The sequence below is a fragment of the Ailuropoda melanoleuca genome, chromosome 16, assembly GCF_002007445.2.
Source record: "Ailuropoda melanoleuca isolate Jingjing chromosome 16, ASM200744v2, whole genome shotgun sequence".
Classification (NCBI taxonomy): Eukaryota; Metazoa; Chordata; class Mammalia; order Carnivora; family Ursidae; genus Ailuropoda; species Ailuropoda melanoleuca.
Window position 1 is genome coordinate 13,972,399 of NC_048233.1, and position 19,999 is coordinate 13,992,397.

At 42.5% G+C, this 19,999-nt stretch overlaps 2 protein-coding genes across 3 annotated transcripts in view; one reads left to right on the top strand and one right to left on the bottom strand.

Moving 5' to 3' along the window:
• The window catches only part of PDE6H (phosphodiesterase 6H), a 94,611-nt gene that overhangs the window by 52,875 nt on the left and 21,737 nt on the right, over positions 1–19,999 (top strand). The window contains exon 4 of one of the 2 annotated variants that reach the window (XR_002144456.2): positions 3,642–3,695. The exons of the other annotated variant lie outside the window; for it this stretch is intronic. The gene's annotated coding sequence lies outside the window, so the exon portion shown is untranslated. Of the gene's footprint in view, positions 1–3,641; positions 3,696–19,999 lie in introns of those variants that run through there. 2 annotated transcript variants of the gene reach the window in all.
• Positions 539–19,445, bottom strand: ARHGDIB (Rho GDP dissociation inhibitor beta). The gene is made up of 6 exons (XM_011236245.3): positions 19,305–19,445; positions 9,931–10,130; positions 9,187–9,270; positions 6,620–6,696; positions 3,307–3,370; positions 539–1,234 (listed from the first exon to the last, which is right to left on the bottom strand). The coding sequence occupies exons 2-6, from the start codon at positions 10,106–10,108 to the stop codon at positions 1,035–1,037; spliced, it is 603 nt and encodes a 200-aa protein (XP_011234547.1). The 5' UTR covers positions 10,109–10,130; positions 19,305–19,445; the 3' UTR covers positions 539–1,034.

Sequence of the window (19,999 nt, forward strand, 5' to 3'; positions counted from 1 at the left end):
GAGCAGAGTCCTCTGTAAATAGGATGTTGCCAGGCAACAAAGGTTGAAAGAGAGTTTCATGTAAAGAGCCAAACACAGAGATGCAAATGTAATATGTGAGAGAATTATTAGTAATTGAATTTAGGCCAGATTGTAGGGGGCGTTATACAATAAGCGTAGGATCTTATTCTCTAGGTGATGATGGGATTTCATTGAAAAATCATAAGCAGGAAAGAGGCAGGGTCTGATTTGGCCCACGGTTGCCCTGGGAAATCCAAGATGGGATTCCCATAGGCAGTGGGATATAAAGGTCTCAAGCTCAGAAGAAATTCCATATGGTACTACTATAAAGTAAAATAACTCAAGATTTCTACTACTCATATTCTGAATATCCATTGCTCATTGCACTGGAACAGGGAGACCAAACTCTTCCCAGTGATGTAGATACCTTCTCTATGGTGTCCTGCCCATACGCTCTCTGAGGAAACACATGAATGTAAATGATTTAGTTATCATATTTGTTTGAAGGAAGAAAGCAGGGAAATGAGGGTCTCAGTCAGATCATATATTGTTTTATTTACTCTCTTGTGTTGTTTACAGTCTCCCAGAAAAGAAGAACCTCGACGGGTAGGGAATGTGATTAGGGACTTTCACTGAGCCAGCAGCAACCACAGAAGAATCCAGGGATGGGAATGAGCTACTGGAACCCAAGGCAAAAAGACTGTTAGTGATGGTTTGCCTATTTCCTGGCCTCTAGTTGCTCAAATGGGAAACATAGAAGGAAATATTAAATGACGGTACTGAAATGAAGAATTTTGAAGATCTGGCCATGATGGGGGACCAGAAGGAAGGGGTGGGATTAAAGCCTGGGTTTTAAGCATCTTGTGCTAGGGAACACTTTGAGAGATGCTGCGGGAGAAGATGTGTCGATAACACAATGTGGGGAGCATTGAGGAAGGGATCCAGCTGTGAACGGGGGGGAGGGACAGGGTGGGGAACATGACTGAGAGGGTACTTCCGGGTGGCAAGGTAGGGAAAGGGACGGGCAGATGCACTCATTCTGTCCACTCCTTCTTAATGGACAGGTTCCACTCCCAGGTAAGGTGGTCGTGCTTGTCATCATCGGTGAAGAAGGACTTGTTGTGGTAAGTGCCTCGGGCCAGCATGCCCTTGGGGGCCTCCTCAGTCGGAGTCAGAAACTCATACTCCTCTGGCCGAGGCCCATAGCTGCCAACCATAAATGTTGCTTTGTCCACTAGGAAGAAAACAAGTTCATTAGGGCAAGTGTCTGACAGAGGAAAAGCAAACACAGAAAACTGGAAAATTTGGAGCACGGCCTACAGTGATCAAAACCAAAAGCCATAGTTTCCAAGCCTACCTCAACATCAGATTTAAATGGAGCACCTTTCTTTTTTTGTTTTTTTGTTTTTTTTACTTTAAAATATGTATTTTTTAAATTGGAGTGCCTTTTAATAATACAGTTTCACACTCAGAGACTATGGGTCAGTAATCTGCTATGGGCAGTGCCAAGAATCAGTGTTTTTATTTTTATTTATTTATTTATTTATTATGCATTTATTTATTTATTAAAGATTTTATTTATTTGAGAGAGAAAGAGTGCAAGCAAGAAAAATCACAAGCAGGGGGAGCAGCAGAGGGAGAGGGAGAAGCAGACTCCCTGCTGAGCAGGGAGCCGGACACATAGGGGGCTTGATCCCAGGGCCCCGGGGATCATGACCTGAGCTGAAGGCAGGCCCTTAACCCCCTGGGCCACCCAGGCGCCCCAAGAATCAGTGCTTTTAAAAAGCCTCACAGCTGATGCTAGCAGGAACGTTGGGAAATCAGCGCCTTGAATCTATGGGGATCAGGACTCTTCTTTTACGGAGATGTAGCAGGTTATACTATTAAAAAATTTCTCATTCATTGAGACCTGAGTTCCAGTTTTGGCTCTGCAACCACTTATGTCACATAACATTTCTGGGTCTCTATTTCTTTCTCGATATGATGAACTTCAAGGATTTTCTATCTGCAAACTATCATTCAATGAACATATCCATTGGGGGAGGTAAGGTAATAGCTGGTGATCAGAATGAACAGAACTCATGGATGGAAGAATTGGATGGCAAGGGAAAATCAATAGTTTGGTTAAAAAGAAGTGAAGAACTGGGACAAATGTTGAAAGTAGACAACCAAAGTTATTAATAGGTGAATAACTGGGACATATATTAAGAAAAATAGGGCTTTAGAAAGGATAACTAAAGGTAGGTAGGGAGATAGGCAGGCAATGTGTAGTTAGCTGTTAAATGTTACGAATTAGTTTGGAGAAACAGCTATAGACATATCATCATCCTTGCCTGAGTGAGGGAACATAGTCTCTATATCCCAAGGAAAACAGGAAGTTGAACTATTTTTTTTTTTCATGAGACTTGGTACTGGAAAGACCAGTTAAGATCTTCCAGGTCAACAACCTTCTGTGGGATTTGAGTAATTGAGTGGTCGTTCAAGTCATGCAAATTTGTCAAACAATTTCCCCTCAAGTCCTTTGTTTATTAATTTGGGGGAGCTGACCTATGCCTTACTGTTTCCCACCCCTGGAAGAAGAGAGCCCCCAAGGTAAAAGAGAACTGTACAAGTATTTCCATCACCTTTCCAAGTTTCATTTCTCCCTGCCCGTAATAATTGAAGGAAACTGAAAGCAGTTCCCCAAGTCATATAGTTTAGGTACAATGTGTCAAGAGCAACTGCAGCTCAAATAATGTTGTATTATGTCTCAATCATTGCTTTTCTTAGTTCTAGAAAGAATTCTATTTCTTTGTTTTTAAAAATTAAGTGCTACTCCATGTTCCCCCACTCCCACTCCACACCTGCCCACATACTACTTCCAGCTCCCCTTCCCAAAAAACACACATGCCACTGGATAGAACCTTCCAGTCTTGGATTTCTCTGACACTTAGGTTTATACCCGTGAACTGCTTTTTTTTTTTTTTTTTTTTTTTTTTTTTTTTTTTACTTTTGAGAGTATTTTAATAGACTCCATTTTTATTCAAACTTATCTTGGTTACTCTTTCCCTTTATGCATAATAAACTTAAATCACAGAAGCCAAGTGCTGAAGGTTAGTGGTTGACCGAGTCTAAACTAGATCTCTGAATGTAGGCCTTGCCACTAATGTCTAGGTCAGAGGTATAAGTGTGCTCTTTCCTGGGGGGAGTGTTCACAGCTTTTTGTCAGATTCTTAAATGTCTCTATGACTAAAATTGTTAATAAGCAGAAGTTTAAGTATCAGTGGGGAGCCGAGTTTGGGACAGTGTAATGTGTGGGTCCCTTACCTTTCACCCCAGTCCGGTAGGTATGCTGAACGTATTTCAGGCCCGACACAATATCCCTGTTCACCTGTAGGTGGGAAGGATCCAAGCAATTGAGATTAAAAACGGTCTTTCGTTTTCCCTTATCTTTCATGATTATCCTATCTAGCTGAGTCTTCTTTGAGGATGAAAGAAGGTTAAGATTTAGTTCAGAATAAGTGTTACTATTATCATTTAGTGTGGGTGGCAAGGCAGAGATTGGAGAGAGATCACAAGACTCAGCATCGCCAATCTGTGCTGTTTGGTTTGGGGGGGGGATCGCCTCAATGTTCTTCATTACATTTCTCCTTCCTCTAAAGGTCCAAAGAATGGTCTTGAGTCCCCCTCCCCTGATACTACTGGCCAGAACACCATCCTTGTCTTAGGAAGTCTACAAAGGTACCAGTGGAAAATGTTATGTGAGTACCTGAAACCCTAACCTCAGAAATGATCCACCTAGCATGAAAAACAAACAACAAGGAGAAAAACTGTAATGGAAAATCAGGTCTAGAAGAGGGTTGTGCCCGTAATGTTGCTGAGATTGGAGTCTAAAGATGAGGAGTTTCTGACCCCCAGAAACATCCTCCCTGCCTATAAGTAATGGGAGAAATCCACTTGTGTCTGGCAAGCATTTTGGACGTCTGTTCTTTTCAGATGTTGTCTGAGATGTCACCACTTCCCCAAGCCTTTCAAAGAAAGGTCACTACAGTGGGATGAAAATATACCCAGGCCAAGCACTTTGTTTTTCCATGATTCATTCTACCTAGGACTGGACTGGGTTGTCCGTTAATTTCATACAGCACTCGTGTTTATTCAAACACAGCGGACATTGCCTCAGTAGCTGGAGATCCTGGTGAATTGTTGGCCAAGATGAAGAATGAAAGCATCTTCACATAATTTCTCCCCACAGTAATTACGGCTGCCTTTTTGTTTTGGACAGAGTAATTAAGCCAATTTATCAGGGCTCCATTTTGCTTCATTGGCAGTAAACACGGCCAGCTTAGATTTTAGACGGTCACTCAGGAAAATCTATGGTTTGAATCTATCAAAAGCAGACAGAATGAAAACAGCTTCATTGAAGAAATTGTGCTAAAAATGACACCCAAACTTTCTGATTACTCTACCAGATGTGGCTCGTGCAAATAGAAAAAAGTGAATGCATTTTTCTAGAAGCTCTAAGCTCGTCCTTTGGGCCTCGTGGGAGATGTGGTCTGGTGGCACAAATATCTCAAAAACAGGAATGGTGATTGCTACTCAGAAAAAAGGCTTAAAAACAGAGACCCTGTTTTTTCTACCACTCCATGGAGGGTTCATTCTATTTATTTATGTATTTTTTAGGGGGGGGAGGGGCAGAAGGAGAGGGAGAGAAGCTTAAGCAGGCCCCTTGCCCGGCCTGGGGCCTGACATGGGGCTGGATCTCATGAGCCTGAGATCCTGACTTGAGCCAAAATCAAGAGTTGGATGCTTAACCGACTGAGCCACCCAGGTGCCCCAAGGGTTCATTTAATATAAATATGTTTGAGATGGATAAGAATAAAATATGAATATTCATGGTATTCTCTTCCTCCATCTGCATGCCCCTCCCCATTGCTCCCCTTCCCACCAGGAGGAAGCAGCGTTGGTGACATATGAGAGTTCTGGAAGTCAAAGATACCACATTTCCTTGGGAGACAGAAGGAAAAGGCAAAGAAACTAAAAGGACCATCCCAGGCCAGGGTTTGGAGAGAGCCGTGAAGCTTGTGGGGGGAGAAAGAGAAGAACATGGAGGGCAAATAAGAGAGAGATGATGCAAGAGAGTTTTAGGATGTGTTGCTGGTGTTAAACATGCAAACTGTCTTGGGTATTTTTCAACAGACGTCAGTAAAGATTTAAATTCCTTCTCAATTATTTCCAGTTTTGAGCTGGCTTTTCTGCTAACAGTAGCTCCATGCTGGGACCAGACACAGGTTGGTTAAACTTTGTGTGGGTTATACCGAGAGAGTGTTTTTTCTCTTGTTTGAGAAAATGCTAAGCCTCTGCTGCAGATGGGACTTGAAAACCCCTTTCTGTGCCCCCTCCCTCAACACCCTAATGCATAATACTGACCACTACATTCTCTTTGGCCTTTCCACCCATAGCTGAACCCAGGCCCCAGACCTTTCCTTCCAATCTTATTCTCCATATTTACCTCTCCTGTTTCATTTGGTACAAACCAGCTTACTAAAATGATAAATTAAGGTAGGAGCATTGATGATTAAAAATTCAGCTGGTGTTTAAACCATTCTAAGCATATTTGGATACAATGCCTTGGATATAATTCGAGGCATATTTGGATGTAATATGAAACTCTCGGGTGCTTCAATAATAAAGAATACCATAGGAAACAAGCAAGTGAACCATAGTTCAGTGCGTATTATAGAGTAAGCAGCAACACATATTTTCAGAATGAGATTATTTTGAGGCATATTTATATGTGGTACACAGTGATCGTTCCTGGACCCTGAATCAACCCTGCACCGGGGGGAAGGAAGAGCCCACTGTGCAAACACAGACGGCAGATGGGGTCTTCCTTGGTGGCCCTGAAGGGCCCTGAAGGATATGGTTGAGAAGGGCAACCAAGGCAAATATAAGCAATTAAGAACAAACAGTACATTTCTGACTTACTTGGTTTCAACCAAGATTATTTTTCTTTTTGCTCTTGGCCTTTCATTGGCGTATGTGTCTATTCATTATATGCCAATTTATCTCCTGGTTAGGTTTTGCTCTTACCTATTTGCTTGATCCACAACTATAATTGTGATTTCTGGTTATTTACCAAGGTCCACACTCCCTGGGTTTATAAAATCATTGAGCAATTAGGACTGAGCCTCTATTTGTTCTATTTTTTACTATTAATTAATTCATTCATGTATTGATTTCTCAATACATATTCACTAAATATCACTTACAAAGTTTTGTGTAAAATGTTGGAAAGAAGAGATACGTAATCTCTCCCTTTCTCAGGGCACTTGGGCTGCACAGGGAAGAAATGGCAAAAACGATACAACATAAAGCAGGTGTTCATAGAGACAGGGGTCCTGTTGGCTAAGTGATCAACGGAGAGTTCAAGGAGAGGGTCCTGGCAGGGAAAAGGCATGAAGCAGGGGTGGGCCTCCAAAGGCAGAGCTCAGAGCTGGGGAGAGGACAGTCCAGGTCCAGGGGGAAAAAAAGAAATAAAAACTATGACAACAAGATAATGCAAGACATTTGATTTTTTCTTTCTCTGATTGGAGGAAGAATGTAGACTTATAAAAACTTACAGGGCAAGCAAGATACTTACTTTGAAGTGAATTTTGACTCTGTATTCAACACCTTCCTTTAGCACAAAAGTTTCTTTTTTGAGGGCTTCAAGATCCCCTGTAGAAGTCGATTTAGAGAGAGTTTATTCTCCTCAGAAGGAGAAATACAAAGAGATGAATGGAGTTTAAACTCCAGAGCTGTGTGTTGGGCCCATCAGAACAACATGGTCTGCGTGGTCCTCAATTTGAAGAATATTTGAGATTACACACACGCACACACACACACACACACGCGCACACACACACACACTTGAAATGTCTGAAATCTTACAGCTTAGATATGAAAAAGATGTGATAGCTCTCCCTCCCCCAAATTTGATGACAACCCTAAAATATAGAGGTATTATCAGTAATGAGTTATGTATGACAGTGTCTTTTTTTTTTTTTAAGTAGGCTCCATGCCCAACATGGGGCTTGAACTCGTGACCTCATGATCGAGGGATGTATGCTCTACCGACTGAGCCAACACCCTGACAATGTCCTTTCTAATTGTCAAGAATAAAATTGTCAATAATAAAAAAAATTAATCAGCCATCCTTGAGGGAAATCTGAATTATCTTTCTATTTTCTCTATTGAAAATGATATTACATAAGTGGCCTAACAAAAAGATGATTAAAGAATGTGTCCCTACCCCTCAAATAATAAATAAGAAAAATGTTATGTAAGAGCACAGCTATTTGTTGTTGTAGATTTGGTGATGTTTGTGGCATTTTCTAGCTTTAAAAAATTTACTTGTTTTGGCTCCCTTTTATCATTCTAAATACAAATTCACTTTTGTATTTAATTTTGCATTTGCATTTGTTATCTCATATTTTTTTTAAGGAAAGTCACGTAAGTGATAAAAACTTTTGGCCCCATGAAACCAGGATCTGACTCTAATTCCTATACTTCGGTTAGAGGGGTAATCCCTCTCTGTTCTTCTCTCAGTGTGGTCCTGTATCAGCTGACATTCAGGGATGAATGTGTGTCTGTGTGTGCTTTGTATAGCTCTGTGCATGTGTTTTATACCACAAATATGTGTGTGCAAGTATATTTATACACACACACACTATGTGTATATAGTATGTAAATAATATACTATGTATTTTGTATATATACTATATATTATGTTTATTATGTATGGATATATACTGTATATATGTATATGCATACACACTATGTGTATATAGTGTGTATGTATATTATATGTATGTAATATATACTATATATTTTGTATATATACTATATATTATGTATATACGATGTATACATAATGTATATATGTATATTTACACACTATATGCATATAGTATATATGTATATTAAATGTATATAATATATACCATATATTTGTATGCATAATTTATATATTATATGTATTATATATACGTGTGTGCGTGTGTGTCTGTGTGTGTAGTGGGATTCACCTCAGTAGCTTCTTGGTGACAGAAAATCAAATTTGGGCATCTTGATACTAGGAAAGTGAAAGAGACTGAGTTTTCCCTGCAATGTGGTCAGGCCCTTAGACTTCCTTAGCGCTAATTCAGACCTCATCTCATGAACTGACGGTTGTACCTGCTAGCATTACACAATTTCACACAGGAAGAGGCCTGAGTCCTGGTAAGAGAAAAAGAGAGAGAGCTATTCTCCTAGAGAGATGCTAGAATGTGGGGGTAGGTGAATTTGTGTCTGCTGTAATGATTTCAATTGAAGAGGAAGTGTGTCTCCTCAGCCTCTGATTTCCTTCTTCAGAAATAAGGCCATATAAGGTAAAGAGTGGATGTGTCCTGTGAGAGGGGAATCACCTAGCTGCCGAGCCTACCATTCTGGAGTCATGCTTTGCTCTGTCTCACAAGTCCACCTTTAGAATCTGGGGATAATTTTTTCGCCCTGCAGATCTGCCTTTGATGCCCCCAACCTCAGGGCCCTGTGGCCCTTCGCTCATTCCTCTCAGATGCACATTTCCCCCATAATACCCACCTTCTCAGCCTCTCTCTATCTGCTCAAGATTTAAGTGCCAGGAAAGAACTTGACCATTGTCACAATAAGTGGAAAGGAAATAACTTCTTAATTTGTACATCTTTAGTGGGGAAGTTGCTTATATAAGAATCAGAGCTTTAAGCTAAAAGAGTACGTATGTAACAGTGGAATTCCCAGCACTAATTAAAAGATTTTGGATGGCTTCTTGCCTTCATGGAAGTTCTCCAGTTGATATAAGATCAATATTCTCTGATGTTTAGATTGTATAAATACTACATTTCAGAAGCATACAGCCTGCTTCTTAATATTTCCATCACCAGTCTTTTTACATAAGTAGTAATTCCCCTGCTGCTGTGTGGAGATAAATATGATGATACAAGTAAATATACCCAATACTTATGACTGCGCTGTCTTCATTTAAATAGAGACAGCGATTGGACTTTTCCTTAAGTGTGAACTAGTCCCAGCATACATGTGTCTGGGAATTCACCTTATTGGTGGTTCTTTTTGTTGAGAGAGGAGACAGAGACTAACTTCCTCCCATGATATCACCAGGCCCCTGGGAACAGAACAGATGTGTCCACTTACCAGTGAGGTCCATGGTGATTGGTCCCGGGGCACTCTCACAAACCAGGGTAAGCCGGGTGACTGTGACATTGGGGGCTGTTGGGTCTGCAGGATTCAAAAAAGAATGTAAGCCTAGGGGAGAGTCACGTGTGCACAGTGTATGTGTACATTTCAAGTTGGAGAGAGAGAACATAAGAAGAAAAGTGGCATCTCTGTCTGGAGTGGAAATCGAAAGGGAAGCGACAGGTTCACCATGTTGGTCTCAATGGCCCTTATAAATTAGAGCAGTGCTATTTCTGCTTCAGACCCTTGGAGGCCCACCTTAGTTATCAACAGCAAACATCTCCTGGGTGGCTATGGGCAGGTTCCTCTGCTAGATGGGCACTGCCCCTCTCTATCTTACTCTGCTGCTGTGCTCGCGGAAGAGATGAACAGTTAGTTAAGGAAGGAGTGAGAAAGAGAAAGAGGAGAAGGAGAGAAAATGTGAGAGCATGGAGAGAATACAATTCTAGGTCGTCGTCCGGGGCTCTTTCTAAATCCTCCCCGTGTGTAATTTTTGCCTATTTCAATGCTGTCTTGCACTTTATCTCCAAAAAAGACTTCATCCTACAGTCCATAGCTTTATGCAGCACATAGAGATTGTGTCTCACTCACTTAGCTCTGGCAACACTTGGTAGTCTGTCTTCTGCACCTGCTCCTGAGTTTCTGAAATGTATGCCTTATCGGGCACCTTGCACCTGCCCCCATCCCCCTCCACACACGCACCTGCCACCACAGGGCCGTCCCCCAGGAGTGTTTTCTTGTACTTGATTAGACTTTCGTCATCTTTGTCCATCTCCTGTAGCTCTTTCAGGGACTTCTGAGGTGGAGGCTTGTAATTGAGTTTGCTGTCCAGCTCATCAACATCCTCCTCCAGGTGTGTTTCTGGGTCCTTTTCAGTCATTTTGATCTATTTCAGAGAGAATCTATTTCAAAGAGAGAGAAAGAGAGAGGATGATAGTCCATTAGCCAAAATCAGTGGATATGAAAAAGTTTGTGGGGCTGCTGGTAGCACCATTCTTGCCCTAATGGACTTCTGTAAGCATCAGTGATTTTCCAGGACATTTTTTTCCCAATTTAATCTCATTATTTTTTAAGCAATGAGCATATAATGCATTTGGTCTTTTCGCTGACCTTCCTGAATTTCTCTGTACTGGGACAAATGTCTCCTATTCACTGAATAAAACTGACCAGAAAGAAAATGCTTGTTTGTGAATAATGGACAAGTGAAACAACGTAACACAAGTGGTCCCACATAATGAGCAGATAGCCCCAGTTCAACAATTATAGCAATAACCACAGTCCCCTAAATCCAGCCACTCCTCTAGTGTCCAAGCTCTTCGCATTGTACAATCCCTGTTGTGATAGTTTCAAAACACAGGGAGCCAAAGAAATGGTTGGCTTCTTCCCATTAATTGAATCTTTCCCTACTCCTGCAATACTTCAAAGGTAAGTCAAGCAACATTTTAGACCCCCATGACACCTGCCTGAGGTGTCTGAATGGTTCCCATCCAACACTGCTAATAACTCCCTGAGGACAGGTACCAGGTTCTGTGCTTCTCTTGAATCTCCCATAGTAATTGAATAGTTTAGACATTTTATAACCCCCATGGTTTGATTTATTTGGCTCTATACCTAAAGATCTTCTGTTTTTTTGAAATGACACAAAATAACAAAAAACTCTTGAAATTCCTACAGACAAAATGGGAAAGATTAGCATGTCTTTATTTTATTTTTACCTCCCATTGATCTCCCTTTTCTGGGTCCCCTTCCCTTTTAGTATCTCCCTCACCTTGCCAGAAGATTAGGGACTTTATGCTCTAAGGCCTCATCTGGGCATACCCTGGAGTCTGTCTTCTTCCCTCATCATCTACATTTACTTGCTATGTGTTAAAATATTGAGGGGTGATTCTAATAAAATGATTCTCACTTAATTGTTGAGTAACAATAATAGATTTAAAAAATTATTCATTTTAGGCCATGTATAGTCAAGAGATTTTCAGAGCAGAAAGGAACCCTAGAGGTGAGACATTCCAACCTGTCATGTAATCATCGAGAAAACTGAAACTCAGAGGTTAAGAGAAATGCCCAAATTTCCATAGCTGGGTGAACTTCAGTGTCCTTATAAAGAGGAAGAAGTCTCTACTGGACGAATTTCAGGCCCGTGGCTGGCAGCAGTGGAGCTATTTGGGGAAACATGGGAGGTATTTGGGCAAGGAGATAATTTCCTGATTTCCTGCACTCCTCCCCCAAGAGTGTCCTCCCTGCCCGTGGTTAAAGACTACATTGTTCCTAAGGGCACAACTCTAGACAGTATCTAGCACATCTTACCCTGAGTGACTCTGCAAAACTCTCTCAAGTCTCCCAGGGGGTGAAGCTATCTTTGGCCAAAATCAGCTGTGGTTTTGAGTTTCAATGTCTCCATCACTGACATCAGAAAGGAAAATAATTTGGAAGTGAAGTCAAACAAAAACAGTTTTAACAGAAAAAGAGGGAAAAAACAGAGAATAAAAAGAAATGATATCTCTTGGCTCATCGATCTTCTTCTAACAAAATAACAAGCCAACCACCATGAGCTTGATCAAGTCTGCAAAAAGCATTGCAATGCCCAAGTCCACTTTCTGTGCAGGAAGGAAGCATGCAGGCTTGTTCTTATGGCAACTCTTGCCTCAGCTGAAGACTCAGCACCACTCTTAGTTGAGCCTCTTGAGAACAGCATAATAAACATCGTGACCAGCTCAACTCGTATTCCAAACAACACTCAGGGAAAATGAATGAACTGGTTGGAAAAATAATGAAGGGTGCAGGGAGTGGAGATTGTAGGTTGTGGGTAGCTCGAGGACAATCATTAAGGAGCAGATGAAGAGCAACCCAGATGAGATTAATCAGAAGAGAGAGGTTCTCTTCTGGTGACATCCAGGAACCTGACCAGATACCCAGAGTGGAAGTCACATAACATACATGTGGACAGGGCCTGAGTGATGCAGTCAGTTAAGTGTCTGACTCTTGGTTTTGGCTCAGGTTATGATATCAGGGTCCTGGGATCAATTCCTGCGTCCGGCTCCATACTCACTGCAGTCTCCTTGTCTCTCTCCCTCCCTCCTCCTCTGTTCCTCTCCCACTCTCTCTCTCAAATAAATAAATAAAATCTTTTAAAAAGCACGTAAATTTGGACAGATCATTAGGAAGCCTATCTACAGATGAGGATGTCTTGGCCCTCTTGGACAGGACTCTCTGGAATATATCTCTTGGTTCTAACAAGTCATCTGCTTGAAGTCTGACCATCAAAGGATAACATCACACAGACCCACTACTTAACTCCAGGTGATTTCCATAACCTGCAGGGAATTGTTATTCTGCACCCTGAAATCTCAATTTTGAAAGGAGAATGAGATAGGGAGAGAGACAGAGGAAGGGAGAAAAAAAAGGCGAAGACATGATCTAGGACAGGATTTGACAACACCTGTGTGATCATTGGCAAGTCAATTTCTCAGTCATCTAGACCTTGATATTCTTATTAATAAATCTGCGACTTATGTCAATTCTAAATTTCCTTGATGCACTGCAAACAGATATACAATAATTGCTTCATAAAAATGAAACAAATTTGTTTAAAAGACAAGAGCAGAAGAGAACATGAGATTCTGTATAAAATTGCTGCAGTAAAGAGGAGGAAATTCAGGACCACATTAAAAATAATTTGGTTTAATTATATAACATATGAAAAAGAAACATGAAGCCAGATGACCCCAAAGCAGCTCAATCTGGAAAGAGATTAGAAAAAGATGAAAAGATAAAAATACAGCAAATAAAGAATGGGAAAAGCAATTCTCAAGGAAAGTTTCTTTAAAGCATAATATTTGGTGAGCACCTACTGTTTATAAGAGACAGTTTTTTTACCACATACTGGTGTTTAAGTTACTCTCCAAAGTGGAGAAGGAGCTGGGGGATGGGCAACCACCATGGTTTGATTGATAGTTCTTAATCTTCTTGAAAATCACAGGTCCTTTAAAAAATCTGATGGAAGTCACAATCCTCATAAAAGGAAAAAAGGAATATGCCCATGAGATGTTGCATGCAACCGAGAGGCTCGTAGACTTTACTGGAGTCCAAAATTAGAAACATGACCTTGAAACTGTGACTTCTTGGAAACATGAAGCACAGAGTTGAGTGTTACAGGGCAAGCTCGCTTCTTTCGGAGGCCTGGCGGCATCAATGACCCAACCTAGCTTCCAGCCAAGGATCATGTCTATCAAACCCCAAACGCTGGATGTGTAAAAGCAGAAGGACGTATCAGGTAACGTCTGTAACTGAGAGAATATGAGTACCCAGCCTGGCAGAGGAGCAAAGGGGCGTAGGGCGCAGCTCTTTAGGAGAAGAGTTCTGAGGGCAATCTACTTGATTTTGGTTAATTATCTCTTCATTGAACTAGGTCTCATCATGCATGGGGGTTGGTTCTGGCTTTGCTACTCATCAGTTGTCACACCCCGAGCAAATGATCCACCCACTGTGGATCTTATTCCCCTTCTCTTGAGGTTTGGGGGGATGGAGCAGACCACCTCTCTGTGCTTTCCCTTTCTACGCTCTCCATCTGTAGATTTGTCCTGCCCTGAGGTCATGTGTCAGCTGAGTTGAAGACATTCAGTTACCTTATTTCACTTGTGTACAGAAGAGACTTATCCAATCTCCTTTTATTATCTCAAATTTGTGTGAAGTCCCAAAAGAAATGGCATTTTTAATTTCACAGTTCATCTCTGGGGAACCTCAGATTCTGCCAAAGCCTCAGCCACCATGGCTTATAGAGTTTGACAAGGATTTCCCAAACTCTGTGTGCGTGCATTTTCAACCACACGTATCAGTCTTCTCTCTTTATCCCCCCCTTTTCTGGTGGGCTATGCCTGCGAAAGGGAGACTAGGCATTATATGGAAATTCTACAGGCTACCTTTGAGTATCCTCTAAAGAACAACTGGCTTTATTACTGATGATAATTATAATAGTTATCATACATAATGCTAAATGCTGTCGCGAGGATTAGCTCATCAGTCCTCACTACAGCCTTGAGGCCGGGCATTGTCATCATTGTCTTCTATAGATTGGGAAACTAAAGCTCAGATGAGTAGCTTTCTGAAGATGACCTATTGTGTAAGGGGCCGAATTAGTGTCTGTGCCAGGTTGTCTGGCTTGCAGGCGCTATGCTCTGTTGCTCTAGCTGTCTTTAGTAAGAAGTAAAAATGAAATTACAGAACCCATTAGTCACCTTGGGAATCTATCCTGAGGGTGCACAGGCAGTGGGAAATGCGCTTCTTTGCAAAACTCTGCAGGCTGTAGCGAGGCAGGGAGGCATCACATAAAGAGGGTTTCAGGGCCACTCTGCCCCGTGTCCCCTTGCACAAGTCCCTGAACCTCTCTGCGCTCCAGTTTTGTCCTCTGCAAAATGAAATCATTGCATTAGAAGGAGCTCTGAGGCCTCTTCCTAATTCAATGACTCGGATGCTCCTTAATTTAAAGAAGCCTCTGAAATGAGAAAAGAAAAGAGGAAGTGGAGGTGGGGTTGGGGAGAACCCAGTCCATCTGCGTAGAACATTCTGGCTGGCCTTTTCTCACCTTCCTCTGCAGCTCACCCACTGCTCCACAAAGAGCAGAGTTGTTTTGTTTGCTTGGAGGTCGTTTTGACGTTGTTGTTGTTTTTTTACACAGTAAAAGTGAGACGGAGAATGAAGAATTATATGTTTAACAAGGTTAGTGTGCACTCCATCAGGACCCAAAGCACATACTGGTTTGTGTGTGTGTGTGTGTGTGTGTGTGTGTGATCATTATCTTTATCTTTTGCTTCACAGATGCCTCCACAGATGACTTTTCACAGTGAGCCGCTCACACCCTCGTGTTTGCTAGGCAATGAAACAGTGTAAGCATGGGGCGTGCTGAGAAAGAAACTTAATCCTCTCCAGCTCAATTAAAATGCCACATTGAATTAGGACGGTTACCCATGGCGTGACTACGCCGTAGCACAAATTGGTGGTTTTGCTTGCAAATCCAGTGAAATGTGCAAGATCCTGAAAGTGAAATACACTCAAGAATTTGCACCAATCTCAGGATCGAACACCCTTGTCTGGTTCATTAATGTAGTTCCAAAGAAGCAGAGGGCAAGAAAAGGTGAAACTCTTGAGTTCAGATGAAACAGATGACCTGGTTAATTCAAAGAAAGGTGATCTTCAAGGCCTACTAGGATCTGGAATTTGAGTCCGCTGGGCCAGAGATTCAAAATGTGATTCTGCATTGCCTTATTGCAGGACCTAAATAAGCAAATGATCGACCTCGCTGAGTCCCAGATTTTCCACCAGTAGTGTGGAAATAATGATCTTTCTTTATGGGGTTGAAGAGTTGGAGAAAACACATGAAAAGTTCTCCGACGGTCCTGGCCGATAGTAGATGTTCAATAAACTATCCGTTCTCTTCCTCGGCTCCCTGTCCTGCGGGGCTGTCTGTCGTGTTGCACAGCCTCTGTGAAGTGAGGTAACTGGCTGCCTAGGCACCAAATGCTTTCCCTTGGCTCTGCAGTGCTGACAATGCCCATTCCTTCCATCTCAAAAATAGATTTTGTTTCTTTGAGGAGTACGGAAGACACGAGAAGTTCTGGGAATTGCGAGAACTGTTTATTAACTGAATCAAGCTTAAAATGGGAATGTCACTGTTATATTTCTTTAAAAAGCTTCCTCATGAACAATTTAATTTTAGATTCTATTTATTGCTCCCTTTCCTAATTGAAGCCAGAGTTCACTCAGTGAATGATGAGAAATGACAAAAGACAACAGGCACAGCCAGGGGAGAGAACTTCCTTTGGCTCTGGAGCAAAGTACTGTGGAGACTGAACTCATGTTCCAAAGTTGCCAGATCGTGCATCTCGATGCACAGGTCATGAATATGAGATAGAAGAGGCGGGGATGACAGAGGGACAGAGAAACATGGAAGTCCCAGAGGTAGGGGGATTTCCGTCAGAGAAGCACTGATGCAAGCATTAGCACTCTCTGTTACTCTGTCATGTCCTCTCCGTGATGACCAGGATACGGCTCACTTTGACCAAACCTGGGGCTACCACTCTAGAGTGGGTCATGGAGAGTTGGGCCACCCCTGAAGGATGGCCGACATGTCTGAGCCAGTCAAGGATTTGGGTCTGCTTTGCTGCCTCCCTGGTGATTGGGCTTATTTGGGTAATCCAAGTTGATCCCTCGGGACACCAGAAGCTGTCTTGGTTGTGGAGTCCTCCGAGTTTTCTCAATGTCCTTAGCATCATGGAGGATTGGTGCCTCCCAGTCTCCTCAGGGCTGCTCCCTACCATCTTAGCTCTGTGAGGAACATCTGGAATAGCAAAGTTGGACGAGGAGAACCAACCCAGTGCCTGAGAGGGCAGTGTCTTGTTAGATACAATAAACCTTAAAATCAATCCAGAGAAGGATTCAGGTGACCAGAGGCAGAATTCTCTAACGTTTCCCTGGGTGAGAGAAACCATACATTCTTCCTTCCCTGCGTATTCACCGTATACTCTTCTAACTCAGATTCCTACGCAAAAGGAGACAGAACTCAGTGGACCATTCAGCTTTGCTGAGTGTCTGCTGTGTGAAGTTACCCCACTCGGTATTTTCACAAATATTTACGTTAAATAATCCTTGACGAAAACTGCATCAAGGAAGCCATTATAAGCAAAAGACTAGACTTCCTAACTTGATACGGTCACAGAAGTTTTAAATGAAGCATGAAAAGAAGTAAAGATGTGATCTGTAACCACGGGTGCTGAGAATATCAGCCCCTTTAAGAAAGCTCAGGTGCATTTGTACCAGCTCTGGCTGTGGACACCAGAGTATGACGCGGCCCAGAGCCATTCGGGAAGTGCTTACAGAAGGGATAAACATTGAAGTTGCAGGAGTAACATGACAGCCATCCCTGAGTATGCCAGTGCGGACTTTGATCCAGGGCCCCCAACAGCATAACACTGCCTACGAATAAGGATGCCCAGAATGTGGGACTAGAGAAAATTTCCCCCATGGGACATTTCCTAAAATGTCCTTCTAAGGCATTGTAGCTGTTGGTTCTTCCCCCCCCCCATTTTTTTTGTGTGACTTTAGTCAAAAAATTACACACTTCTGAGCCTTACTGTCTTCTCAGGATTCAAATTTGTCGGTTTCTACCATCAGGCTTGACATACAGAAGGCACTCAACAGATGTTGGTTCTCTTTCTCTATCTGCTTCGTTTCTAGTCCCTGGGGCTTCTCTCTTCCTGCTAGCTGAAATTTGTACTGTACTGTGCTCCCCTAAATTGGCCCAAGCCGATCTTCCCGTCAGAACGACTTCGCTGTGCTGAGCTTCCACTGAACACAGAACCTCAGTGTTGCTCCCAGAGTACTTCCCTAGGGACAAATGCATGCTCTCCCAACCAAGGAAGGACTAAATCCCTGTCCCTCGGAACATGCCAGTCAGCTTTAGTTCAGCTGTAACACGGTTATTCCACACGTGCTGGGTCTGTGCAGCAGGAATGGAGAACGAACTCTTCTCTCAGAACTCTGCACATCTCACAAAAGAGTATGATGATCTTATTACTACGCTTGTGTCATATTTGGATTTGGGAGGGACATTTTCTTGCATACTTAGTAAAACAAAGCAATGGCAAAGATTAGTGATGTCTGCTTGTGGCCGAACCTCCTGGGCCAGCACAGACCTCTGATTTCCCTTGCTCGATCATTCCTGCAATGAGGCTCCAACATGCTAAGCCTGATTTCAGTGGCTCTCTGTTTCCAATGTGAAGGGGACTATGGGACGGACCTCTCTGGGACAGCAGTCTGCCTTCCCAGACCTTGCATGAAAGAACAGCCCCGGGGTTGATCAGACCCAGGCCACAAGTAACCCTAAGTCTAGAGTTTAATAACAGACTAGGTTTGTAAAACATGGGGACTGGGGCATCCTCTAAAGGAAGAATTTCAGATTATCCCTAAAGCCAAATTCAGTCCTTGACATTCTGAAGGCTCGCGGATCAGGTATCCTAGCGGGGCTAATTGGATTTTTGTAAAACCTCTCTCTTAATAAATTATTTGGTGCCTTCCCTGTTTGCTTTTAGTCCTCTCAGATGTAAAGAGCTATTTTTTTTTTTTTTTTAGCAACAACAGCAACGAACTTTCTGCCCATCTGACTGCAGGAATTTATGTATATATATTTAAGATTTTTATTTATTTATTTGTCAGAGAGGGAGAGAGAGAGAGAGAGACAGAATGAGAGAGAGCACAAGCAAGGGGAGCAGCAGGCAGAGGGAGAAGCAGACTCTTCAGAGAACAAAGCCCGATGCTGGGACTTGATTCCAGGACTCTGAGATCGTGACCCGAACTGAAGGTAGACGCTTAACCCACTGAGCCACCCAGGCGTCCCTGACTGCAGGAATTTAGTAAGTGGTCTTTGTTAGCAAGAGAAATAGATCCCTCTGTGACCGATGAGTAAATACCAATGTGTTCCACCATACCTCCTCCTTGATTTTAAATCCCGTAGTACTTGAAGGGAGACTTTCATTATGCATTTCTCTTATATCACCAGAAAAATTCTTTAGGGGAAAACAGTTTAATGTTTGACAGCTTTGAGTCTTTATCTTTTTTCTTTTCAATCACTCTCTTTACATCTACTTAAAAACAGGAAACCACATATCTCCACCCCAGCAGCAACCCCTCATCTACAAGCATGTTCCACACCAGTTCGGGTGGGGGGGGGCAGCCTTTTTGCTTTTGAACTTGGCTGGATGCCCACTCCTACCTTGCAGGAAACCCCTCCGGGCACTCCCCAGGAGTCAACACTCAGAGCGCTTTTCCCAGACACTCAGGATCTCATCTCTGGGCACACCCCCCCTCCCTCCCTGAGCTCTCTCCCCTGAGTCATTGCTAAGATTCCCTGCTCTGACTTCCCCTTCTCTGCAAACTGTTCCTACTGCCTTCTTAGTACTTTCTTATCTGTTTCAAAGATAATCTAAAAAAAATAAACTGGAGAGGGTCCTCGCCTAGTTGAGAGATCGCCTCCACTTCCCTGTGCCCACCTATAGCCTCCCCCACCCCGAGGTATTTCAACTTACATTCAGTGGCTCACAGCTCTCTGGGGTGCCTCTGTCTCTCACTCTGACTTCTGAGTACTGGCAGTTAGAACAGGAAGGAAGTTAGTGAGGAAAAAAAAATGTTTTAAACCTACTAGAAGAGGAAACCCTGGGCTGTCTCAAATCCTGTTCCTTTGCACTGCATATCTCTCGATCAGTCAACTGAACAGTGTTCTTGTCAATTTAATGGCAAGGTGGGAGCATGACTGCCCGTGTGAGTGTGAACACGGATATGAATAAGTGTTTGTGCAAGGGCATCGAGGCCATAGCCTTTGAGTTCTATGGATCATTGTGCAGATATGTCTAAAAATCAAGTCATTGCAGTGCACAAGCTTACTGAGGCAAGTAGCCGAAAACCAGTAGCAAAAAATTCGCATCAGCTTTACTTCGTATCACTGACTTCTGTTCCTATGTGGTCTCTGCCAGCTTTCTTATCTGCTAGATATCTTGAAAGGTTGCTGGCCGCGAATGCAGACTGCTAAGGAATTATAAATGTTAACTGCCTATACTTGGCCCTAAAATTAAAAGATTTGCCCTCCAACAGGTTTTTGGAGTTTTGTTAGTTGTAATTTCAAAATGTAGCTTTGCACTGTAGCACAATCAAATGTTACTTGTTGTAGTTTTCCCTAATTTTTTAATTAAAAAAAAAAAGCACTGCTTTCTAGTAAACCTAGGAA